Source organism: Colletotrichum paranaense (assembly GCF_030867605.1).
Source record: "Colletotrichum paranaense strain IMI 384185 chromosome Unknown Scaffold_2.1, whole genome shotgun sequence".
NCBI classification, from domain to species: domain Eukaryota; kingdom Fungi; phylum Ascomycota; class Sordariomycetes; order Glomerellales; family Glomerellaceae; genus Colletotrichum; species Colletotrichum paranaense.
In genome coordinates, this window is record NW_026848960.1 from 3,235,200 (window position 1) to 3,259,885 (window position 24,686).

Sequence of the window (24,686 nt, forward strand, 5' to 3'; positions counted from 1 at the left end):
ACTATCAACACCAAAGGGAATTGCTCGCGTGTTGTGTCACTAGCGATAGCGTTATGTATTATCCGTACGGATACGACCATTTCCAAAGGGACCAACGGTATCAGCAAATCACATGCTTCCGCGTAATGTGTCTTGGCCACTTATGTTGACCTTTCTCCTTGTTCTTTCAATTTTCTTTCTTCTCCACTGCATCCTCCGAACGGTCCAAGGGTATTTCCACGGCCATTGTCCAGCGAATCAGTAGTCCGTCCGGACCAAAGATGGAGCGTCCAGGACGCGCATATCTGGTCCGTCATGCGCAGCTCATCATTTCCCGGTCCTTATCATATTCTGTACGATACTCCACGGGCACTCGTTGAGCGTTTTCCTTGACCCAAGTCACAATGCCTTTCTCGGTCAAATGTCTTACCTCCTAGTCACCAGCAGAAGCTCTGTGGCCATATTCATTGGTAGGACCTATGCTGTGCAAAAGCCTACACTGGCGTTCCAGCGGTCCAGTTGATTTGACACAGGTGCAATCGCAGTCTTATCAAGATCAGGCCAAGAAGATCGACGATGCGTCGTGGCAGTCAAGCTGGCAATGGCACTGAAAAGCCGTAGATTCAAAACAGATAGAAGGCTTAAGTCGCTATGTTCTCTGTGCCCAATGCCCGATTATTCGTCTCAATTTTGTCCGAGGGATGTTCCTTGTCTGCCGCTGGGACGCTGGGGATCGCATGGTCCATTGTTTATCTCATACACACGGACGAGCCCGGCTGCTGGAGCCGTAATAAGTCAGAAAGGCGAAATTACCCAATACAGCGCCAACAAGCCGGAGGTGACAGGCCTGCATTGTAAAGTATTTGACATTTGGTGATGTATGGGTTGCAAGTCCGATGCTGGCGTGCAAGACGTCGCCCAAGTTGTGGGATTGTATCCGTAGGAACAAAAAGCTTCTGACGGAGTGAACGGTACGCCGTCACAGTCGGAAGGAGTCATGGTGGTAATAGGTATCAAGGCGCGTACGAGATGCTCTTAGCTTTGCACCGACTAAACAGCTACGCCGCGCAGGCCATGGCGGCCGGCGCCCGTTGATCGGTGACAGGCGCACTGCTTTCGTGAGAGAAAGTCTGAAACAGCTCTCCATCCTCTTTTACCTGAGAGTCTCGGAATCGGCTGGACTCTGCTTGGCTCATAGCAAAGGTAGAGAGGCGGAGACGCTTCCCGGGACTTTGGTAGGCATAAGGACAGCATGCCGAACCCAAGACTGAACCCGACTGGCTAGACGAAAAGTTCGATCAACGCAGAGACTTCGTTTGTATGATTCGAGAGCTTGTTGCATCTACTATGTAGTTCCTGGAGTGGAGGAGAGTGACGGCCGATTGACTTTCAAGGCTTTTCAGAGGACTGGGTAGTCAGTCTCCGAGGGCCCCTCATCAGCTACCCCCTTTCTTGATGCAATGCAGGAGCATAATTGGCAACCTGCAGGTGGTGTCGTCGCAAGTTGACGAGTTGAATCCCGACTCTCTGGAATATTGGATAAGTAAACGGGTGAAAGCGCCATAATCAAGCGAACAGTTTGCAAGAGCCGCTTTGTCGGCGTGATGAACAGAATCCTTGCCCAGTGGCCAACAGACAGGGCCATATCTCCGCGTAGAAGAAACTTGGGGGACGGAGACATGGCGTCCGAGAGGGTGTTCAAGATCTCGCGGCTTGCCGGGCTTTGCTTCGCTTCCCCAAGTTGGGAATCTGGGAGGGGCAAACACCTAGGCCCCTAAAGTGGAGAGGATTGGGGGGCACGACAAGGAACGGCGGTACTGCGCGCTCAGTCAGCTTGTTGCTTGTTCGTGCTTGTCATGAAGACTTGGTAATTAGTGCCAAGGTGCCTTGCTACGGCCCAACAATGTGCGGGATGGGCAGGACCAGGTGGTGTGGTGATCCCATGCGCTTTGGTCAACTGTCGAAGATCTTGAACTGATGACCCCACCATAGACGTCTAAAAAAGTGAAAGAGGCCGCCGTTGTGCCTGGAATGAAGGAGAGACGCGGATGCTGTTCAGTGCCCCAAAGAGGACCTAGGAGGACACATGAAACCCGGAGGTGAGATGGTGGATGGCTGGCGGTGATGGTGTTAGTGTTGGTGCTGTTTTTGTACTTGACAAGGCTTTGGAAGGTTTGGTGTCCGTTGATGGTGAGGTGAGGTAGACCCTCGCGCTCCTGAATGCCATAGAGGTGATGCCGAGGGGGTAAAGCTCTTTGTGTGATAGATATTATTATCGTTGATGCAGCCCGATGCTTGGTATTCCATTGGAAAGGCTAGACGAAGAGAGTTCCACGGGTGGATAATCATGGGAATTTGAGGCCGGCGGGCAGGGGTCGGGATAAAAGTGAAATCGGCGCCAATCTCGTCTTCGCCAACCCTGGCGCCTGAAGACCAAGTGGGCTTGATTCAACGTCACAACGGGGGAAGGCACTTGGGGATTGAGGTGAGATGCACCTGCCCTGCCAGCGCTGGATGTACCTAATTGCGCATCGCAGCTTTCCAGTGGCAGCGGCGGCGCGTAGTGTACCTTACCCTTCGTGCTTCCCAGTCCAATTCAGACGAGGTGGCATGGTACCTTACCTTACTCCAGACCACCACAGTGACAAGCCCAGCCCGGCCAAGTCCAGCCCACATGCATCGTGTACATGTACCTGACTGGCGTGGGAAATCTCCGCGGCGACACAAGTATCTTGAACCGAATGCGGGCCTTGACGACACTTTCAAGGAGGGGAGGGGGGGGCACTGGGGGGCACATCAGCGGCAGCAGGCAAGCACCTCAGCAATAGCAACACAGTGACAGCGACCGACAAGCAACAGGCCTCTGAGGCAGACGTGCCGCAGCCCAGCAGCTGGTGGTTCTCCGTCGACATCGGATCGCAACATTCAACCTTTTGCATTTCCATGACTCTCTTATTCATTTCCCCCCGTCCATTCTACTCTACAACAACTACCACTACATCTCTGGTTTTTAACCTTTCATTCCCGTTCACCCCTCAAATACTCCCACCCTCGACGCCGCCGTTGCCTGCCGTTATCCCCGCAGCTTTTACTTTAACCCCTTCGTTCAGGCCCTCGTCGCCTCCCGCAGCCGCAGCGTCTCGAACCTGGCTGCTCAGTCCACGCTTCCGTACCGCCTGCCCGTGGCTGTGGCTTGGCCTCTTTTTGTGTCGCCAAATGTTCACGTTCCTGGCTAACTTGCGACCCCGCGCTGCAAAGCCCGCCGACCACCAAAGAGGCGCTCCCTCTGCCTCTGCCTCACCTCCGACGTTCTACATCTTCATGCGCCGTTAATCCTAACTTCAACATCTCATCATGGGCATCGTTAGCAGCAAGCCCGATGACGGGGCTACCCTCTATCTTAGAGACCAGAATCGACGTGCGACCTCCCGCCCTCTGCTCCCTCTGTTCTGCTTGCCCTCTGCCTTGCCTGTTCATGCATGCAGCCTTGCGCATCCGCTTGCTAACTCTTCGTTGCAGTATCCATATCTTCTCTCGTCATCTCCAACCCGCGAAGGCGCTCTTCCGTTAACATCGTTCCCAATGCATTCCCCGCCACCAGAGTCTCGGCCTCTCGTCCGCTAGGCGACGGCAGTCCCATAGAATTCGTTCAGGTTCGTAGGCGCAAAGAACAGCACCGCACTTCCTCTGCTCTTTCTACTTCCTAGGGACATGCGCTGACCTTCATACTTGCAGGACACCGAAGTCGTAACAAGTCCCGGCGGCGTCCCGAATTTCATACTGAAGCTCAACCAAGACGATGAGCTAGTCTTCACCTTTACCTTCGTTATACGTCAAGGCCAACAGTTTGTCACCAACGGCGGCGCTGACACTGTAGCAACGACCGACACTCAAATCAGCGGACTGACCTACGTCTATGCCTCTACACCCCGCGAAGTAGAGAACTTGGTGACCCGCGAGTTCCACGCAGACCCGAATCTACACAAGAATTCCAACGTTGAGTTGGTAGGCGACTTTGCGACTGGCGGCACTCCCTCCGTCTCTTTTGAATGGACCTGGAAATGGAAACCTCCAAAGAGCATTGAAGACAGGGGAGGTGGATGGAGGAATTCCTGCAGCGTAGGCTCACTACAGACCATGAGCATGAAGCATTGCTGATCCCGTCATAGTTCGTCGAATACGACCCTCGCGCTCACTGCCTGCACACTCTGGCTAGTTTCTCATACTGGGTGTCGAGTAAGGCTTCGCTCGTCCTTCTTACCCGCGGCCCGCAGCTGACTTCTTCCAGACCCAGTCTCGCCGCTCAGCCACCCAAACTCGCCATCCCCTCCCTTCCTACTGACCGCCCCTCCTAAGATCCGTGTCGCCTCGTCCCAGTCTGTGGATTCTCGGATCAGTCATGCCGAGTTAGACGAGCCCTTGTCACCGTTGCCGGGCAATACATCATCGACCACCATCCTCCCTGTGCCACAATCTGCGTCGGAGCCGATCAAAGTAGATGTCGCATGCCCGAAACCCACCGACGATGTTCTTGTACCAGACGATGGACCTGTCTTCAGGGCGACGATTAAATCGTTGGAGCAAAAGACTGGCAACATGCGGACGCAGATGAAACGCGTGCTCAAGATGGCCAAACAAGCACACGAAGCACAGCAAGAGGCCAATAAGAACTTTTCCGAGTTCATCGATACTCTTCGGGAAGCCTCTTCAACAAATGCCAATGCTGTCCAGCCAGCCATCGAACACTACTTTGACAAGATTGCCCGGGAGATTCTCGCCTATGAGCGGACAAATACTGTCAACCTCAAGAGGATTGTGATCGATCCTTTGGACAAATTCTATACAGTGGATATCAAGCAAGCCGAGTCCAAGAAACGTGACTTTGAGGAGGAAAGCAAGGATTACTATGCTTACGTTTCAAGATATCTCGGACAGCGTCACGATTCTGTCAAGGCTAAGAAACTGGCAGAGAGTGATTCAAAGTACCAGACCAAGCGTCGCAACTTCGAGCTCAAGCGTTTCGACTATTCGAGTTTCATGCAAGACTTGCATGGCGGCCGCAAAGAACAGGAAGTTCTGTCCCACCTCACGCGATACGCTGACGCTCAAACGAAGAGCTTCCTCGAGGCGGCGAAAAAGATCGATACCCTTCTACCTCAGTTGGAGGCACTTTCAAGCGAAGTACAAGAGGCCGATAAGGAGTATCAGTACCAAAGGCGGGAGCGCGAAGAGAAGAGACGACTACTCGAGAAAAGCAACCAGCCGTACAATGAGCCCGATCCCATCCCTGTACCCGGTACAAGCAGTGGCCCGGTTGCGAGCTCAAATGGAACTGCGTATGTTTCCGACAGTGATCTAGGCCGTGCCGACAGCACAGGATCGCAGTTGAAGGTGGCAATGTCTTCGGGTTCGAATCCTTCCCTTTCAATGGCTTCTCCTGAGCTATCTCGATCCCCGGGCAGTCTCGGCAATTCTTCTGTTGGAAGTCCTGCTCAAGCCTCAAAGTTCAAAGGAATCCGTGATTTGGAGGAGAAAGACTATGGCCAATCGTCAGGCGCCAGCAGCACACAGCGTAAAGAAGGCCTGCTATGGTCCCTTAGTAAGGGCGGAAGCAATCATGTTGACCCGCGCAACCTGAACAAACAGGGTTGGCACAAGTAAGTTCACCTGGAACCCCCAAAGCATTTTGCATCCTGACAAAGCAGGTTCTGGATTGTTCTCGATCAGGGCAAGCTCTCGGAGTATAGCAACTGGAAACAAAGGCTTGATTTGCACAATGATCCAATCGACTTGAGAATGGCATCTGTTCGAGAAGCACGGAATGCTGAGCGTCGATTCTGTTTCGAAGTCATTACGCCTCAGTTCAAACGAGTCTACCAAGCAACGTCGGAAGAAGATATGAACAGTTGGATAACGTCTATCAACAATGCGTTGCAAAGTGCGGTCGAAGGTCGCATCATGAGAGACAAGTCGGCGCCGAGCGATTCAGGATACATCAAGAGAGACATTGGCTCGATCCTCACCGGCAAGAGCCCCTCTGTTGGCCACAATAGCCACCACAGTCACGCAAATTCAAATAGCGCACCCGTACGCCGAATTACTGTGGGCGCTCGGCCCAGCACGCATCGATCAACCAGCTCGAGTTTCGACGAGAATCCTGACAAGCTGCTTCAATTGCTTCGCGACAACGACCAAGGAAATTGCTGGTGCGCTGATTGCGGGTCGGGTACAAAAGTCGAATGGGTTTCAATCAATTTGGCCATTATTCTATGCATTGAATGTAGTGGCATTCATCGCTCCCTCGGCACGCACATCAGCAAAGTGCGATCTCTCACCTTGGACATCAATTCCTTCACCTCTGATATTGTCGAGCTGTTACTTCTTGTTGGAAATAGAGTGTCCAACATGATTTGGGAAGCGAAGCTCGAGCCTGGCTTCAAGCCGACACCACAGGCAACCCGAGAGATGCGGTTGCGGTTCATTACGGCGAAGTACGTGGATAGGGCATACGTTGAGCCGATTTCAGCCACACTTTCGCGTTATCCAAACCCCGACGACACCTTGCTGGCAGCCATCAAGAAGAATGAGATCCAGCAGGTGATCTACGCCTTGGCTTTGAGGGCAAGTCCTAATGTCACGGACAGGTCTCGAGGAACGCACGCAGTTTTTCTGGCGCTGGCGGCCGCCGATCCTGCGTCACCTTCTCCCACTCCCGGGCAGCCCCCGGAGACGGACAGAACGGTGCCATTCCCAGTTGCAGAGATGCTGCTTCAAAATGGTGCAGAAGTTCCGTTGACGATGCCGGCCTTCCCCCTCAGCCGGAGTGCGCAAATGTATATTGAAGAGAAACGAGGGCGCAGCACGGGGTTTTCAAACGACAGCGTCGGGTCATTGCCCGGCAACCTGAGTCCCAACGAAAAGCTGCAGCGGGAGAGAGATGCCCGATTACAGAAGAGAGTAAGCGCGGGAGGACGTCTGGCCAAGAGCCCGATTCCGGAAAGGTAGCGACCTACCTGTTTCGAGCGGCTGGGACAACTCAACATGTGCCTTGCCTTTGCACTGCATGCGAGGCATAGATCTTCTCTTGAAGTTCACTTATCGACAGACGATTATGATGACTCCGGGGGTGACGATGGATGAAATCATGTTGGCACTGGCAAGAAGACGAAGAGGAAATGGCTGGCATGCTTTGACACTGTCATTACGAGAAGCCATATTGGTTTTGAAGGGTCTGGTGGTCCTTTTTCTTTTCCTACCGGGCGAGAGAGGCTATCTGTTTTCATTGCCGGACATGAGGAGCCCAGAGTCACGGGACGATGTTGTCACATATAGCATGTGTACAGAGTGCTCTTTTCCATGACAGACGCCAGCGCAGGGCCGATCAGGTACACACCATTGTAGTAGTCCTCGATTGGAGAAGGCCAAAGGTTGGAGAGTGCAGAGACGGCCGTTGTGCGTGCGTGCTTGTCAGTGTGTGTATGGATAGTAATAGTAATGAAATGATGAATACAAAGTAAGATAGTAACATTTTATTTCGGCTGTATCGTATGCCATAGACCGAGTGAATGAGGCGATTGAGGCGAAACTCTTGTTGCCACTGGCAGTCAGACAGAAAAGGAGAAAAAAAAGAGAAGGAAAATCGTAAATGAGTCGTTTGGTGGCAGGTGAAGCACTCACGTGTGGGTTTGACGTGGGATGAATCACACCTCCGGTCCGTAGTATACTTAGCCACAGCAAGCGACGGGACGCACACCTATTCTTACAGAGTGACCTAAAAGACTGGGTAGAAGGGGTGTGGGGAACGTCACTCTTAGATGCTGGGAAGGGCACATGATGGGAATGTCTCAATTTGGAGACTCGAGACGGAGGATGGACGGGTGTCTGCGTCAAGCTCGTTCGCCATACCCGCTGTCAAGACCCAAGTTCGACAAGGTGTGGTGAGGAGTCCATGAGCATAGTATGGGAAATCTCGATCGTAAATAGTAAGGAAAGCAACCTTAGGGGCAATAGCGGCTATATGATTCATGAACACCTTAGCTACCTTACTTTACCTTCATCATCTGGTTGTGGTTGAGTGGGCCCCCCTTCCGAGGCGAACATCGCGATAGTGTGCAGGTGAGGTTTGCAGAGGGAAGAAGAACGGCTCACATGAGACCTGCTTCTTTCCGCCACATGGTTCGTGATAGAGGCGGAGGCGGGAGGGAAGTGGGAGAGGAGCTATTATCAGTCGCACGCGGGCGCGGTTCTTGCTTCCGCTTCATGGGGCTGGCGGCATTCATATGGAAGGGGATGGGAGTCATTTCCCTTTTCGAGAAAACGGAATTTTAAAATGTTTTGCCATTCAACCTCGTTCATCATCGTTGCTCTCGTATCACTCATCGTTGCGGAAGCACCATTGCGATCGTCTTTTCAACTCTGCGCGACCCAGTGTACAACGACTTCTACCTTGCCTTGAGGTAAGGTACCTTACCTTACACCATCTCTCTACCTTACCTTATCTATCGTATCTGTGCACGTATCTGCCAGATCTGCATACGACCTGCGACAGTCGAAAAAAAGAAAAGGAAAGAAAAAGGAACTGAGCAGGGAAAGCGGCTTTGGTTTACCTCATTTTTGAGAGAGCAAGAGAAGAAGAGCTCGCAGGAAACAGCCGATGACTGCATGTCTAGGCTGCAGCGCACCCAACTGCTGCACCACTGCAGTCATTCGATCCTCGAGGACCCACTTGCTCTGGCACGGTCGTCCTCGATCCGAGAAAACCAAGGGAAGGAAGGCCCTGTCAACAGCTAACCTCCACTGCCTGCCTGCCTGCCTGCCTCCAGCAAGCAGTCCAGCTGTGTCAGTGTGAGGTAAGGTGACTCTGGGGCGGTGTTCACAGTCCAGCCCAGTTACCTTCCCGGTGACGGGTCCAGCAAGCCCCAGCCAGCCCTGCCCAGCCCAGCGGACGGGACCCTCCCCAGGACCAGGACACAGGACAGCCGTGGACAGGACAAGCAGGACCACCACCTCACCAGCACCGGGACACAGGGACAACCTGACGGGACCCGGCAGCTTGTACAGGGCCATTGCCAGGGGCGTTTGGTTGGTTCTTCCACTTTTTTGGTCTGGCTTGGCCGTAGCTTGAGCACCACTGCACTTGCACCTGCACCAAGCTACCACCTCCCTTTCCCCCTCTCCACTTTGGGGGAACTGACTTCCCGGATCGTCCAATACGCAGGCCGCAGTACGCAGTAGCTCCTCCATTTTCCAGGCTGCACTCCACGCTCACTCCTCGGGGCTTGCCTTTCCAGGCTTTTGCTGAGCAGCTGGTTTATTAATGCGAAGAGCCTCGCCATCCATTACATCTCTCCCTTAGGCAACACTTCCAACATCCAATCTTCCCATCCCCAATCCGTTACAACTTTCACAATCACCCACGTTACACCTTATCCTCAGAACTTTTGTCTGCACAAATCATTTTGGCCGTACAGAGGTTTCCCGTACGTACTAGCTTTACCATAACCAAAGATCGACACATACCTGGTACCCATTAATTCACCGACGACGTAACCATTCCTTACCTCACCTTGCTTTACCCGCCTGCTGCCTCGGAAAATCCCACTTGCGAGCGAATCCCGCAAGACTCGTAACACTACCAATCGAGGCCATGGCTCCTCCTCAACCCGAAAAGAGCCAATTGAAACGAACTAGAGTAAGTCGTCTACTGATCTGCCCGGCCTTCTGGTGTGCAATCCTAAATCGTCTTTCCCTTCCAAAGGGTTCTCTGCCAGAAACCGAACTGGATGCGAAGAAGCCCCGCCGCTCCGACAGGCAATCACCGGAACCCGAGCACAAGACGCCAGTCTCTAAGAAGCATCAGCTTCCCTCCCCAGTCACAAGGTCCGGCGACTCGGATGAGGTCTACAAGGAGCCTACCGCCACACCCCCGGAAGGACGTCCTAGCCAGGTGAACCACCGCGATAAGGACGACGCGTCGCAAGCCGTTAATAACATCTCCTCACCGCCGCAGGAGGCTACCCAGGCTTTCTCGCAGTATGCCCACGAGACCAAGGAGGCCCTCTCGGACGAGGTCGAGGATGAGGTGAAGGAGGGCGTATGGGGATACTTGTTCCCTCTCGATACCAAATATGGCAAAGTTGTCGTCATGAAGAGGCGAGCTGCTTGCCCTCTGCCTGACGCTGTTGAGGCGAAAGAGTCAACGAATAAGGATCAGAATGGAAAGTCGTCCCTGCAGAAGGAAGAAGAGGCGTACGAGCGCACAAAGGTCAAGGGAGTTGCATCGGGCGGATACTTGATTGGCCGTCATCCAGAGTGCGGTAAGCCTGTCGTCCGTCTCCGGGCGTAGCCATGGTGTCGCTGACAACTCGCAGACATCGTCGTGGACGATCCTATCATTTCCAACAGGCATTGCTTAATCTTCACTGAAAACAAGGGCGGTGACACTGTTGCGATTCTGGAGGATTTGTCTAGTAACGGAACTTTCGTCAACGAAGCAATCGTAGGACGCAACAAGCGGAGAGAGCTCCAGGAGCAAGACGAAATCGCTGTTATTGACAAGGCTCGTTTTATCTTCCGGTACCCCAAGAGTCGGCAATCTAGTGCATTTCTGAGTCAGTACACTCTCCTCGAGAAGTTGGGCAAGGGTCACTTTGCCGAGGTGTTTTTGTGTGTCGAGAAGTCTACCGGTCAACGGTACGCCGTCAAGATCTTCACCAAAACGCCCGGCATGGAGGAGAGATCCAAGCAGGAGGGCTTGCAGCAGGAGATTGCTGTTCTCATGGGCGTCAGCCATCCCAACGTTCTCTGCTTGAAGGACACGTTCAATGAACGTAACGCCGTTTATCTGGTCCTCGAGCTGGCTCCTGAAGGCGAGCTGTTCAACTTCATTGTGATGAGGCAGAAAGTGAGCGAGGATGAAACGCGTAAGCTCTTCAAGCAGCTCTTCCAGGGCATCAAATATCTTGTGAGTCTCACATCATGGTAATTCTGAGTCGAGCGCTGACTAGTGGCAGCACGATCGCAACATTGTTCACAGAGATATCAAACCTGAGAACATCTTGATGGTCGACAAGGAACTCAATGTCAAGCTGGCTGATTTCGGCTTGGCAAAGATCATTGGCGAAGAGTCCTTCACGACCACATTGTGCGGCACGCCCAGTTATGTGGCTCCGGAGATTCTCGCCGAGGGCAGGCACAGAAAGTACACGAAAGCTGTAGACATTTGGTCGCTGGGTGTCGTGTTATACATCTGCTTGTGTGGCTTCCCGCCCTTCTCGGACGAGCTCTATTCTAAGGAATTCCCCTACACGCTGTCGCAGCAGATTAAAAGCGGTAGGTTTGACTACCCGTCACCGTACTGGGATTCTGTTGGCGACCCTGCTCGTAAGTGGCTCGAAAGTCCAAATTTTCTGCACAGAGACTAATGCCTCAAACTAGTTGACCTGATTGATTCGATGCTTGTCGTCGACCCAGAACGTCGATTCACTGTGGACCAGTGTCTCAACCATCCATGGATGACTCAGAACCAGCCTGGTGTCAATGATAGCACTGATGGTCTTGTTGGCGGCATTCAGAGCTTGGGCGTCCATCGACGGGGCGTGACCAGAGAACGTACTCTCTTGAGCACATTGAACTCAGTCCAGGTGGCAACCAGAGCGCCTGTGGGAGACAGCAAGAAGCCCGTCAATATTTACGCTAAGAACACGAAGAAGATTCAGCCAAAAGAGGCTGACCCCCACTCGCAGAGAGCTGTGAGCGAGTTCGTGGAGATGGGGGGCAAAGGCGACGAGCCGCTCTTTGGGGCCGATGGAGAGAGCATTTACTCAAAGAACGACATTGCTAGCGCCGAGAAGAATGATGGGAAGTAATGTTGTGTAATGTTTCTTGTGGGTTCTTTGGGAGCATGGATTATGAGATGTGTCTGGGGACAGCATCGGCGATGTTTTGGGTTCTTGGCTTTCCTGGTGCCATGCAGGCATATACTATGTTTGCGACACCACCAGTCATTGTTTTCAGTAGTGTCACAGGCTTGGAGAGAAGGGTTTTGCAGTGAAGCATTGGACAACCTATACAGATACGCAGGCACGGATGGGCAAAAGTTTGGAGTTTGACGTTGTTTTTGATCGAAACAACGGCCCAATGTAATAATAAGCTTAAACAACATGCAAATTTTGTCTGTGAAGATACGTTGACCAGCTCCCATCATTTGCAGGGGAGGTACCTTAGATTGATAAGTTGTATATCGGTCAAGGAGCCAAGACTCAGCGATATTACGCACCGATGTATCGGCCCCGAGAGGATACGAGGCGGCCAGGCTGCTGCGGGTCACACCGGCGGTCCAGATGGACGGGGTGGGGCCGAACCAACGACATGTCTTCATTGGGCCTTCAACTCTTTTTCTGCCATTTGTGTTTCTTTTCTACTTTCGAAGCAAGATGAAAATATCGATTCCAGAATGTCCTGCTTGAAAATATCATTGCCTCGATTTTCTTGCGAATTACAGCATGCCATAGTGAACGATTTGATGTAGATGCGCATTTAGTGTAACGCCCGACGTTGAACGCTGGCACCCCGCTTCGTTCACCGCCTTCGCCTAGGGCCCCATTTGCGGTTTTTCGCACAACTGCGAAAGTGGCAGAAAAAATTGCTTACCACCACCCCTCCATCAACGACGACGTAGAACGAGTCGGCCTTCGCAAATCGAAGCAGTTGGACTCACCGCACGACAGACCGACCCCCTGTCTCCGTTTTGTCAAACGACACGCCCCCTCTCTCTGTCTTTCTCACACTTTCGGCCGTCTGGTTTTTTCCGGGTTTAGAACCTCCTCTTTTTGGTTTTTCTCTCCAACCCCCCGATCAACCGCATAAACCACCGACCTCGAAACCCACCCACCCCCTCTCTTCGTCGTCGACCCTCCCAAAAATCCCGAACACCACATCGGAAACAATCATGGCGGCGGGAGCGAAGCAACAACAGGCGCAGCCGCAGCTGCTGTTCGTCGATGGTTCCTTCCAGGAGCTGGCCCGCGAGATGGCCGAGTACCTCCACATCGCCGATGAGATTAAGCCCCTTGTCGAGAACGAGGCCAAGAAGGAGGAGGTCCTGAGCAAGCTGGTGGCTAAGTCGGCGGCGCTGTCTTCGGTGCCCGAGAAGGAGTTCACGGCCGCCTCGAACCTGATGGTCCACCTCGTCCTGCAGTCCGAGGAGCCCAAGAAGCACCTGCCCACCCTGTGCAGCGCCTTCAGCAAGCCCATCGCCTCGAGCCCCGTCAACGGCGTCGGCCTGAGCCTCAACGCCCTCAGCACCGTCTTCAACCTCATCGCGCCCGAGAACCCGATCCGCTTCAACGTCTTCATGGCCATCCTGCGCTTCCTCAAGTCGCACGCCATGTACGATGCCGTCCAGCCCTACCTGAAGCACCTCCCCAGCTGGTTCGAGGAGTGGGCCACCGGCGAGGAGTTTCAGAGACAGATGTACGAGGAGATTGCCGAGGTTGCCAAGGAGGCTGGCAAGGAAGAGTGAGTTTTTTTACGATATCCCGAGACTTTTGGGATGAGAACATCAGATGTGCTGACGGCATGTGCCCCACCTTGATAGGGAGAGCTACGAGTACATTCTCAAGGCCCTGCGCACTTTTGACGCCGATGACAAGGAGGAGATTGGCTCCGAGGACGCCCAGAGGCTATCCCTCCGCGCGGTCCGCGACGCCCTCCTGTCCAACACACACTACCTCTTCACGGACATCCGCAGCATACCCTCGGTCCAGAACCTCTCCGAAACCCACCCCATCTACTCCCAGCTCCTCGACGTCTTCGCCGAGCAGGACCTCGAGGACTACAACGACTTCAACGACGAGCACTCTGGCTTCGTCGAGAAGGAGGACCTCGACCACGACAAGCTCCACCGCAAGATCCGCCTCCTGACCTTCGCCTCCCTCGCCGCCCAGACGACCTCGCGCCGCATCGAGTACGCCGCCGTCGCAAGGGCCCTCCAGGTCCCCGCCGAGGAGGTCGAGATGTGGGCCATTGACGTGATCCGCGCCGGCCTCGTCGAGGGCAAGCTCTCCCAGCAGGACCAGGTCTTCCTCGTCCATAAGGTCACCTACCGCGTCTTTGGCACGCGGCAATGGCAGGAGCTCGCCACCCGTCTTGACTCGTGGAAGGGCACGTTCACGAACCTGCACGACGTCATCCGCAAGGAGCAGGCCAACGCCAAGGCGCAGAAGGAGCGCGAGGCGCAGGAGGCGGAGCGCAAGCAGCAGGGCGGCGGCGAGGGCGGTCGCGAGGGCGGCCGTCAGCAGAGGGGCCAGGGACGTCGCGATAACAACCAGCAGCGCGAGCCCAGAGAGCCAAGGGAACCCCGTGAGCCTAGGGAGCCCAGAGAGCCGCGCGAGCCCAAGGAGCGGACGGAGGATGACGACTAAGCGGGAGGCATGAATTCTGGTCTGTTGATGAGGAACTTGCCTTTTTGCTTAAGTTGACTTTTCTCGCCTCGCGATATCCACACAGCTCAAGGGGATGCAAAGCGGGACGAGAGGGAAAACAATGGGCCGAAACGAACACCAAACATTACGGCGAAAGAGGAATCAAAAGGTTTCAGGGAGGCCAAAGGGGAGAGAGCAAACTTCGTTCGTGTTTATTGTAATTACGGCGAGGAGAGAGAAGAGTTAGGTGTCCCTGGGACCGTATATGGGACCCGCGCGGATTTCCATACCTTAGAGCTGGGACAACGCTTTTTTTTGTTTTCATGGAACAGTGATGGAAAAAAGGGATGGATTCCGAGTTTTCGACGCTGTGGCACATGACTTGCTTTGCTGCCGGCATTGCGGGAAGAAGAAAAGCAAAAGGTCTTTTTTTTTTAACACTTATTTAGGGGGGTCCCCGAATGAATCCGGCGTAACGAAGAGATTTACGATACAGACGTCTTTTTAGCCTTGCTTGTCCTTGACATTATACTGCTCCTTTTGTTGTTAGTGACCGACCGCCTGATCGAAAAGCAACTGCCAACTATGTATAGAGCTCTTGATATGTCCGCGGCTGAACATAGCTTTTTTTTATACGACACACCTGGTAGGCATGCCATGGTGGCATTAGAACCATCATAAAGTTCACGGTAAGAGGGAGCCTGGGCCAATGATTCATATTTGATACTCGAGTCTTTTTATTTGTCTTTTTCGAGGATTTGGTTGAGAAACTCAAGAGTACATGTCTAGATATACAATAGACAAACAACAAAAGAGAAAAAAAGAATCTTTTTTCGACTCCGGAACTTCTTATACAAGCACACACACACATGGCGAAAGGCCCTTCTTCTAGGAGTCTATGCCAACAAAAAAAAAAAAAAAAAAAAAAAAACGAGCTGACCCTTCTCTACCGCACCCCTCTCTAGACTAATTTTGCATTTTGCCTCTTTTTTTTTCTTCATCTCGGAGTCTGGTGTTCACTTTCAGCCCTGCAACGCAGAGAAGACGAAATCTCTAACCATGGCAGGCCGTGAGCGAAGCTAGGAGAAACGCAGGCCAAACTGTTTAGCCAGCATAGGTGCACGTAGTCCCCCACCATTCGATCTAAGCTGTAACCCGCAACTCTGTTGCAGAGCACCAAATCGGTTTCTCCTCACCCCCAAACTCAGATGCCCAAACGCTTGGAGAGCTCGGAGCGCGTCTTGCTGTACACGTCCTGCGGCGAAGGCGTAGCATCGAGCTTGACGACGCGGCCCTCCTTTTCAAAGTAATCCACGACGGGCATGCTCGTCTCGACAAAGGTGCGGAAGCGCTTGCGGATGCTCTCGGCGTTATCGTCAGCGCGACCGCTCGTCTTGCCGCGCTCGAGCAGGCGGCTCTCCATGACATCCTCGGGGCAGTCGTAGAAGAGCACCAGCTTGGCGGGGCAGACGGCCTCTTCGAACTTGACGGCCTGGTCCATCTTGCGGGGGAAGCCGTCGATGAGGAAGCGGGCCTTGTTGCCCGGGTTGTTCTTGATCGTCTCCGTCATGGCGTTCTCGAGCAGCTGGACGGTGACTTCCATGGGTACGATGAGGCCGTCCTTGATGTAGTCCTTGATGAGCTGGCCGAACTGGGAGCCGGGGCGGTCTTGCTCTGCGCGGAGGAGGTCGCCGGCCGAGAGGTGGGTGAAGCCGTAGTCGGAGACGAGGCGGGCGCACTGGGTTCCCTTGCCGGCGCCGGGGCCGCCGAGGACGAAGAGGACGGTCACGTCGGCGGGAGAGAAGGTCGGGGTCGACTTTGCTGGGGCGGGAAGGCCTTGCTTTGCCTCGGGGGCGGGGAGGGAGGCCATCTCTGTAGGTGTTTTTGTCAGTTGAGCCTCTGTCTCGTGATTGCACAGCTTGATCAAGCTACTGAAAGAATTGGAACATCGTTTCTGTGCACATCCTGTGGACGAAAGCGACAAGATCATGCTTGGGGCCTGAAAGCTGCTTTGGGGGGTATCAGGGTTAGACAAAGATAGCTTACCTGCTCTTTGATCGACGAGGAGCTTGTAAGCAAAGCTACCGGCACCGACAACAACGAGGAAGGGCCAGAACTTGACGCCCGAGGACTTCTTAGGGGGTTCAGAGGAGTAGAAGCGACGCGCCGGGAGTCGCTGCTGAAGACGAAGAGAAGAGCGAGAAGTGGAAGTGAGGATATTAGAAGAGCGGATTGGGGAAGAGGAAGCTCGGGAGAGCAGACGGGGCGCAAAGGAGTGCATGATGACGGGGCTATAAGATGGCGAGGTAGGCGCGGGTTTGGCGGGCGGCAAGCGGCTAGTTCGGGGGGGGGGGGGTGAGAATGAATAAGGTATGGAGGCTTGTCAATGCAAAGTGACGAGGGCTGCGGCTACACCAAGGACAACGAGAGAGGGAAAAAAGAGTGACAACGTGTGGTGGTGGTTGGTGGATGGTGGTTTCGAAACCTGTCCTGCGTTCACGCACTGCTGCTAGGGTCAGCTAAGGTAGGGAAGTGTTGGCGTGGCACAATTTTGGACGGTCCCGTCACCTCCTGAGAGTGGGGCAGATTTGAGGGCAATTGGGGATTGGGATTGGTATTCTGGCACCTGGGCTTCCAGACCGCCCGACCTCATGACCCCTGACCACACTGACGTATGTCCACTTGGCAGCAGTACTGGGGTTCTGGCGCTGTCACGTGGAAATATCGTTGAACATCGTTGAGATAAGCTTTCGTCCGTTTATTGAAGCCGTCTTATTCTTACATATCTTTGGAAGCCAAGGGACGTCCGTTCTTCCCGTGCGCTTCTTCCGTCGCTGTGACCAATCGCTGACGTCTACTTCCTACACGGCGAAGATGCTGCGTCCGGTAGACTGAGTCTCTGAACTTATTTGAAGACTAAGATATCTTCTCGCCTTTACTGTCCCTCCACGGGAGCTTGCCAAACTTACAGCTATTCAACAGACCGTCTCACTTGGCTGCATTCCGTGCTTTGGCTCATTCATGGGACTTTGTTTCAATCATGCCACATTAAGAATTACTCCTTGAAATATCACAGTCGTTAATTACAAGGTGCTATCAGACTAGGGTTCCCTGATCACATGGTCGAGCGAGGAAAGTAGTTATGCTGCATGAGTTTGTCATGAGTCTGGTTTGGTGGTCATCCCAGCTACCGGGTCGTCTCCTGACGGAGGCCTCGCCCGCAGGATCCGATTACAGCTTTGCCAACACAAGCGCGGACTCGGGCGGATAAAATTTGCGGGCGGCAAACTTCACCGGCGTGACTTAGGTTGTGGGCGAAAACCCGACAACAAACGTTTATACCGCGTCGTGCCTGCGAGGCCTCCATCAGCATAATTGACAACCAATGTGAGTGCTTGGCTGTCTCATGCTCGTCATGCTGGCTTGAGTTTGCCGGGCTTCAAAATGCTACAGCGCAGCCCAATCTGCGATGCCGGTCATGCAAAGCTCGAGTAAGTCAACATCTTACACGGCTGCAAATGCGGTCCGGCGGGACGATCTTGGCTCGAACCCGCGACCTTTGTACGGAGAGGGGGGGGGGGGTGGACAAGCTATCCATGGCATTATGTAGGACCGTGAGCCAACATATGTTCTTTGCCAGAATCATACCGCTCGGCCATCGACTACAACGGACGGCACTTGTTGACAGCTCACTCGTCTTTGGTGCCTATAAGGAAGTGGGCAGGTATCAGATGAGTGTCCATCAAGGTGCGTACTGAACAGTGAGGGAGAAGATGAGGTCACCTGCCCAAGACGAAGATTTGTAGAGGCCAGATCGTATTCATCTATGAATATTGACCTCATATTTACTTATCGCCGTACGTGAGTACACCATACATGCTGGGTGAAAGGATATAACACTTATCCAAGTAATGTGACATGCCCAAGCTTCAACAATTCGTGTTAGTATCACTGAAAGCTCTGATGAACGACTCTTCTAGAGGTATAAGGGAAGCCCTTAGCACTACGTGAATGATAGTGTCCCAAATATTGGACACGTGCTTTGTAAGAAATTGCAGACCGAAAGAGCTTGCGATATGACACTGAATGAGTGAAATCTGAACCTATGAGGCATTGAACAATATCGTTCGATATGCCGCAATCGATATATTGTTGTCGCCAACGGCATCGTTGACAGAAGCACACTCAAAGCTCGTGGCTCAAGGCTCATGCCACATCATTGGTTGCCTACATCTCACGTAAATCCAACGCATCGTGTATGCCACATCACTCAACCGTATCAAATAAGGATTGACCAAGCTTGCCTATTAAGGCAAGTCCCATCTCCATATCATTGGAATCCACGAAATGCTTATCCTGCCAGAAACCTTAGAGAAAATAAGCACAAGGGAGCCGCGGAGAATCTCAGATCGCAATTGGAGAACTACGAAGGATCGAACTTGCAGGATCATGTTCAGCTCGAAATCGGCATAGGGCTTACATGCGAATCGCCCGAGAAGCTGAGAGGCTGATAGCTCCGAGTGGCTGTACCGCGAAAGAGTAAGACAAGTTTTGGCGAAGAGCGAGTTCCACTTTGTCTTAGCTGCCCCTCACGAAGCTCTCCAGCTCCTCCTTGGGGCCACGCTAGACGCGGGGTCTTATTGATAAAGACGTCGGGATCCTCAAATGGTCCAACGGTCGTGAGCCCGCGGAGATATCAAATTATCAGGTTCCAAGACTTTATCATTTACACCCAGCTCGTCGTTTCTTTACAAAAGAATTTATCAAATATCCACCCTAAAATAAGCTTCAACAATGCCCGTACTCAAGCCCAATGCTGAATTCGGGCACTGCGTACCACCGGAGACGCAGTATGGTATAACCACCTACGCGCCAGGATGGGAAAATGCAATCAAGTTTCGAGAGGGAGACCGAGCCACTATGGCTCGCGTTGTTCACATATACCCGAGATTTGGGCCATTCGGGCCCGTCTCCAAGGTCCGTCTTGTTCATTCTAGAGACCCCCTGAATCGACAACACCAATCTAGGGCCCTTTTGTAAGGAAAGCACCATATTGGAGAACTCAGCTGACAGAACCAAAAAAGGCGCTCATGGCCATCTGCGCAAAGATCAAAACCCCTGAAGGCCACGGAGCACTCTTCTTCACCTCACCGGCCTCCTTCGCCACCGTGCGCGCCCACGCTCTTCACCCTCACCGAAAGCAGCACGTCCTGACTGATGAGGACCTGAGCTACCGATGCGTAGATGTCGGCGATGTGCGTCTTTACCTAGTCACTTATCCCATGCCCAAGACCCCTGGCGTCATTGGCGCCTGGCAGAACCCGGGCATAGGCGTCTCGATCCGTCTGGCGGAGAAGCTCCTGGAGGACATTGAGTCCTTGAAAGAGGTTAACTTCGAAGGCGCGGGAGATTCGCCGCCGCCGACAAAGTATCTACCCGAGGGCGAGGCGCACGGTAAGCTGAGGGAACGCATCACTGGACTCATTCACCGGGCCGCGATCGATCCGGACCAGGTGAAAGCTGAGGCCAGAGACGTGTTTTTGTACCCCACGGGTATGGCCGCCATCTTCGCCGCCCATAGGACTCTGCTTGAGTATCGCCCTGGCAGTGTCGTGATTCTCGGGATTGCCTTCCACAGTACCGTTCACTATCTCCAAGACTCCTCGCCGCAGGGCTATAAGCACTTTGGCCCTGTCGACAAGAATGGCGTCGACGAGTTTGAGTCTTGGCTTGACGCAGAAGCGGCCTCTGGCAGGGACGTGAGCTATGTCATCGCCGAGTTTCCCAATAACCCTCTACTAGCCAGCACTGATATCAACCGTATCAGAAAGCTTGTAAGTGACCAAATCATCAGATATCAGGGGTTGATGTACCTAGTTAACACCTCTTATAGTCCCAAAAGCACAACTTCGTCCTCGTGCTCGACGATACAGTCGGTTCCTTCAGCAACATCGACATCCTGCCCCAGTCTGACATTCTCATCTCCTCGCTCACAAAATCCTTCTCGGGCTACGCAAACGTCATGGGCGGCAGCATCGTCCTCAACCCGCTCTCATCACACTACTCCGCCCTCCACCCCCTCTGGTCCAAAACTCATCACAACGAGCTCTTCATCGGCGACGCCGAGGTCCTCCTCTCCAATTCGGAAGACTACCTCCCGCGCACCACGATCCTGAACCGCAACGCTGCCGCCATGGCCGCTCATCTCCACGCCGAAGCCTCCAAGAACCCTGGATCAGGAGTCGTGAAAGTCCTCTATCCCTCCGTCCTTCCCGACTACGAAACCTATAAGTCCTTCCTCCGTAAACCGACAACAGAACTCCCTGAACCAGGCGCGGGCTGTCTACTGAGCGTCGACTTTGACTCCGTCGAGGCTGCGCGCGCCTTTTACGACCGCCTGGCGTTTTACCCCGGTCCCCATCTCGGCGCGCACCGTACGCTTTGCCTAGCGTATAACACGCTCGCGTTCGGAAAGGACCCCGAAGAGGCGGCGTTCCATCGGTCGTACGGGATTTTGGAGGAGACGGTGCGTATCTCTGCTGGGTTGGAGGATGTTCAGGACCTTCTTGATACACTGGATGATGCGTTGGCTGTTGCGAGGGAGGTCAAGGCAAAGTTGGCGGAGGGACCTACGACCGTGGAGGCTGCTGCTGGTCTTGGTGTTTCTGCCTAGCAGTTTGCCTTGTTTAGCTGGGCTGGTTTCGCAGCGGAACAGAGCTCTCTACCAATAAAGCACATTAAAATTCTACCCTATATTTGTGGTCCATAGGATCAGCGTTTCTGTAGAATGTCTGGCACACTGCCGCCTAGCCAGACTCTCATCAACGTTAGGATAGAAGACCCGGGCTGTCTAGGCGCACCAGGAGACCTACACCTATCTTTCAGTGAAAGAAAGTGTTGAAATTTATCATTACAGTTGCAAGAGTCCTATTAGTGTTTGGGAAGAATCTCTCGTCGTTATACAAGTCTAGGTTGCTGTCAACTGGATCTGCTTTCTTCGCTCGCCGTCTTTTGCATAGCTTTTTACTTTCTCTGGTGGGCTCTGCGTGTAACAAATGCCAAGAAGGCTCACCCCAAGACTATTGGGCGCGGAGAAGCCAAGCAGACACGAATCCAATCCGTAGAAGGCTCAGCCTGCTGGGTGCTCAGCTTTTGGGAAACTATCGTGAACCACGCTGATATGGTCGGAGTTTGTGCAGAGCTTGGGAGAGCCATAGAGCCGCTCATTCCACTATCAACCCGAATGTTCTCAATTTTTTGTAGGCTTCCAGTACAGCGATGCTATCTGGCAGTTCACACGCAACGACTAGTGGCCCTGTCTGAGACGGCGGATAGCAGAGCGAATGGCCCCAGGAACGGCGTTTGTCGACTAGGAACTAAGACCTTCTGGCGTACTGAGTCTACTTTATGTACGAACTGCTCTAGAACTGTCCATGTGCGTACTCGAAAGGACAATAAACCCTTCGAGTACTTCGGTATATATTAAGAAAAAAAGCCTTGAGAAAACCTCTTTCTTAGTTTCAAATTAAGTCAAAGATGTTGGGTCGTTGATACTGGTTTCGTGGTATTCGGCAGAACACTCAATGGGGATGAAAAGTGACGAGAAAGTATTCCTTTGCATTGGCTAAGAATATACATCATCAAAAGAACATCATTATTTCCGGCGTTATAAAGATGAACGTAATGTTTCATGTCTCATAGAACAATAGCCAAGATGCACGTAGGTCTCACCAATCGACGAGAGTCTGCACCTCAACACTCGCTCGAAATTTGAAAGACTCTATTAAGATGTGCTTTGGATCCAGTCTAATTACCTGCATGCTCATACAGGCTCAGCACCTGGCTATGATTTGAGTAGGTCTTTGCACAGCCCATACCTCTCTTGTGAATTTGCATTGCTATTCGTAAGTTGCGTGTATATTCGCTATGTCGAAATTCTGCTCCTCTCTCCATATGCCCATGTCCCCAGCTAAACTTCATCAGTAAGCCTTGCAATACATTCAAAGTAGCCATCTATGCACAGTAGCCGTCTATCTATGCGGCGAGAACCCCTGTCCAGCACTAAGCAGAATTGGCGGCCTCTTCCTTCTCAGCTTTACGGCCAATAACTGAGTAGCTGGCACCAGGGCAATCAGCACAAACGTAGACTTTGGAAGGCTTGTGGCGGGAATAGAAAAAAAGACAGGAATCGATACTAACATGGGAAAGTAGGCGTGATAGCTTCTATTCTTCAAATCTTTGCGGACATCGACGAGAAACACGTTGACTTCGTCGCGGGTCCAGCAGTGGACACGGGTGAGGAGCGCCATACACACGGCTTCGAGAGCGCTGGAGAAGTTCTCGTAGCACCAGAGGCCGAGTTTCTTATATCTATCACAAGGAAGTGTCAGCCCAAGTATATTTCCAGACCTGGAAAGATGAAAAAACGTGTTCTCTCCGATGGAATGGTTTATTAGGAGAGAAGTGAAAGAAAGCGCCACACTTTTCATCTTTGGGCCAGCCATTCATAGGCCATTTGAAAATTCGTAGCTCGACATCGACAAATCCAGCCTCCAAAACAAGACTTTTGAGAGTAGATACGTCGATGAACACACGACCCATCTTTTCGGACCCAGAACGGATGAGATTGACGTACTCGTGTATCGAAGAGTCTTTGGGAAGGGTATTGTCGTCAGATACGGGGTCGACTTGATTTTCGAGAAGTTCAAGGTACCCGCCCGGTGCAATGTTGCTAAGGCCAAGGCCAGTCAGTCGTCCGATTCGTGAAGTGAGCGGATATTGTTAAAGAATGACGGACTCGTAGCATTTTTTGAGGTATTCTTTCCAATTTGCAATGCTGGCGTTCATAAAGCGGCTGTGGATGTAGTTGAATGGTTCCGAGTACGTCCACTCTTCTTCGATATCGTCTATCTCGAACCTCACATTGGGAGGCACACTTGACACCATATAGATCAGTTCCGACGAAACTGGATGAGTTATTCGCTTGATACGCAAACCTGACTTACAATCCCTGCTGAGGAGCAGAGAGATCGATGCCCAGAATCTGGAAACGTAATGATAGTATGTTAGAAGCGCGGATCGTCGTGTCAAGCAAGTTCAGGAGCTGAAGAGGAGAAGGGCTGCAAAGCTACCTCAGATTCGGGATGCAAGTCTCCGAAATCAACGGTCCAGACCCCGGTCCCAGTCCCGACATCGAGAACGCGGCCCACTTTAGAGTCCGGCTTGCAGGGAGGGGCGAGGCCGAGTTTGCCATTGAGAGTGTAGATGAAGATCTCATGTTGTTGATCTATTCTTCGAAATAAGGGAATCGGTCAATCAGATTATATGCTGCCTCCAGTGCGAGCGCATCAGGAAAGCGACGCATACCTAATCTGTCACTCTCTCTTGCGTCGTTGGGAAAGATGTATTCTGCGTTTAGTCTTAGTTATTCAGACCCCGTACATGTTTTGACTCTTGAAACAGAGTGAGATGCATCGTACTGCCGTCCTTGTATCGATGATAGGTTCTGCCATTCTCGATGCGGTAGTCGAGGATAGATGCGGTGATGCTTGTGCTCGAGGACGCGATGCTCTGATGGTATGTTAGAGACAGTACAACACCATGCCACCGCACAGAGCTGATGGTTACAGGTTAAAGAATACAGGTTGGCCTACCTCGAGATCCGACACATCGTGTTCAGAAGCCTAGTACAAAGAGAGAAAGGTGAGTATCGAGCTCGCAAATTTTTGATAGCCACTAATAGTTTGTAGGACAGAATACAAACCTCATCTCCTGGCACGATCACAACCTCGTGGGTGATCTCAGCCATATTTGGTAGCGTACGACTGCTTATGAGCTGATTCGTGTCGCTCGAGCCTCAGTCGATGCCTGGTATCTTCGACTAGGTTTCAATACAACTCTTCACAAGAGAGTCGAGGTCTGGCTCACATCAGTGTAATATGATCAAATAAGTCGAACGATAGAACGAGGAGAAGCGCCCCTTTTACCTTCGAATATACGGGCAATGAACCCCTCTTCCAAGATGGACGGATGAAACCATATACCCGCGATACCAACCAACATGCATATGCGTGTCAACGGCTCGGTTACCTTTTCTGCTCATTTGCAAGGATTCAACTGTGGAGATATTTCCAGAATTGCTTTAATTGTAGGAGACCTGCGATCAAGTCGTGCTTTCTCGAAAGCCGTGGACTTTGCAGATTGGTTATGCTTTACATCTCAACAGTCGCTCAAATTCGTAAGATCTGCTACAACGTGCTTTGGCTTCATTATATATTTCTCTGC

At 52.5% G+C, this 24,686-nt stretch overlaps 7 protein-coding genes across 7 annotated transcripts; 4 read left to right on the plus strand and 3 right to left on the minus strand.

Moving 5' to 3' along the window:
* Positions 1-3,333: 3,333 nt before the first annotated feature.
* Positions 3,334-6,984, plus strand: CPAR01_02988 (PH domain-containing protein; the record flags this gene model as incomplete). Its single annotated transcript, XM_060487275.1, has 6 exons — positions 3,334-3,397; positions 3,499-3,632; positions 3,715-4,098; positions 4,149-4,215; positions 4,268-5,636; positions 5,685-6,984. The coding sequence occupies 6 exons, from the start codon at positions 3,334-3,336 to the stop codon at positions 6,982-6,984; spliced, it is 3,318 nt and encodes a 1,105-aa protein (XP_060354603.1).
* A 1,602-nt stretch (positions 6,985-8,586) lies between these two features.
* On the minus strand, positions 8,587-9,222 carry CPAR01_02989 (uncharacterized protein; the record flags this gene model as incomplete). Its single annotated transcript, XM_060487276.1, has 1 exon — positions 8,587-9,222. The coding sequence occupies one exon, from the start codon at positions 9,220-9,222 to the stop codon at positions 8,587-8,589; it is 636 nt and encodes a 211-aa protein (XP_060354604.1).
* A 403-nt stretch (positions 9,223-9,625) lies between these two features.
* Positions 9,626-11,846, plus strand: CPAR01_02990 (uncharacterized protein; the record flags this gene model as incomplete). Its single annotated transcript, XM_060487277.1, has 5 exons — positions 9,626-9,670; positions 9,737-10,295; positions 10,350-10,942; positions 10,992-11,361; positions 11,416-11,846. 5 exons carry the CDS (start codon positions 9,626-9,628, stop codon positions 11,844-11,846), a joined length of 1,998 nt encoding a protein of 665 aa, XP_060354605.1.
* Positions 11,847-12,928: 1,082 nt separating this feature from the next.
* On the plus strand, positions 12,929-14,402 carry CPAR01_02991 (PCI domain-containing protein; the record flags this gene model as incomplete). Its single annotated transcript, XM_060487278.1, has 2 exons — positions 12,929-13,497; positions 13,577-14,402. The coding sequence occupies 2 exons, from the start codon at positions 12,929-12,931 to the stop codon at positions 14,400-14,402; spliced, it is 1,395 nt and encodes a 464-aa protein (XP_060354606.1).
* A 1,204-nt stretch (positions 14,403-15,606) lies between these two features.
* On the minus strand, positions 15,607-16,683 carry CPAR01_02992 (UMP-CMP kinase; the record flags this gene model as incomplete). Its single annotated transcript, XM_060487279.1, has 2 exons — positions 15,607-16,274; positions 16,449-16,683. 2 exons carry the CDS (start codon positions 16,681-16,683, stop codon positions 15,607-15,609), a joined length of 903 nt encoding a protein of 300 aa, XP_060354607.1.
* Positions 16,684-19,196: 2,513 nt separating this feature from the next.
* Positions 19,197-21,075, plus strand: CPAR01_02993 (cystathionine gamma-synthase; the record flags this gene model as incomplete). Its single annotated transcript, XM_060487280.1, has 3 exons — positions 19,197-19,379; positions 19,430-20,236; positions 20,296-21,075. 3 exons carry the CDS (start codon positions 19,197-19,199, stop codon positions 21,073-21,075), a joined length of 1,770 nt encoding a protein of 589 aa, XP_060354608.1.
* A 1,388-nt stretch (positions 21,076-22,463) lies between these two features.
* CPAR01_02994 (uncharacterized protein) lies at positions 22,464-24,210 on the minus strand (the record flags this gene model as incomplete). Its single annotated transcript, XM_060487281.1, has 10 exons — positions 22,464-22,518; positions 22,602-22,772; positions 22,885-23,133; positions 23,200-23,337; positions 23,408-23,445; positions 23,534-23,688; positions 23,769-23,810; positions 23,882-23,972; positions 24,056-24,085; positions 24,166-24,210. 10 exons carry the CDS (start codon positions 24,208-24,210, stop codon positions 22,464-22,466), a joined length of 1,014 nt encoding a protein of 337 aa, XP_060354609.1.
* Positions 24,211-24,686: the final 476 nt, after the last annotated feature.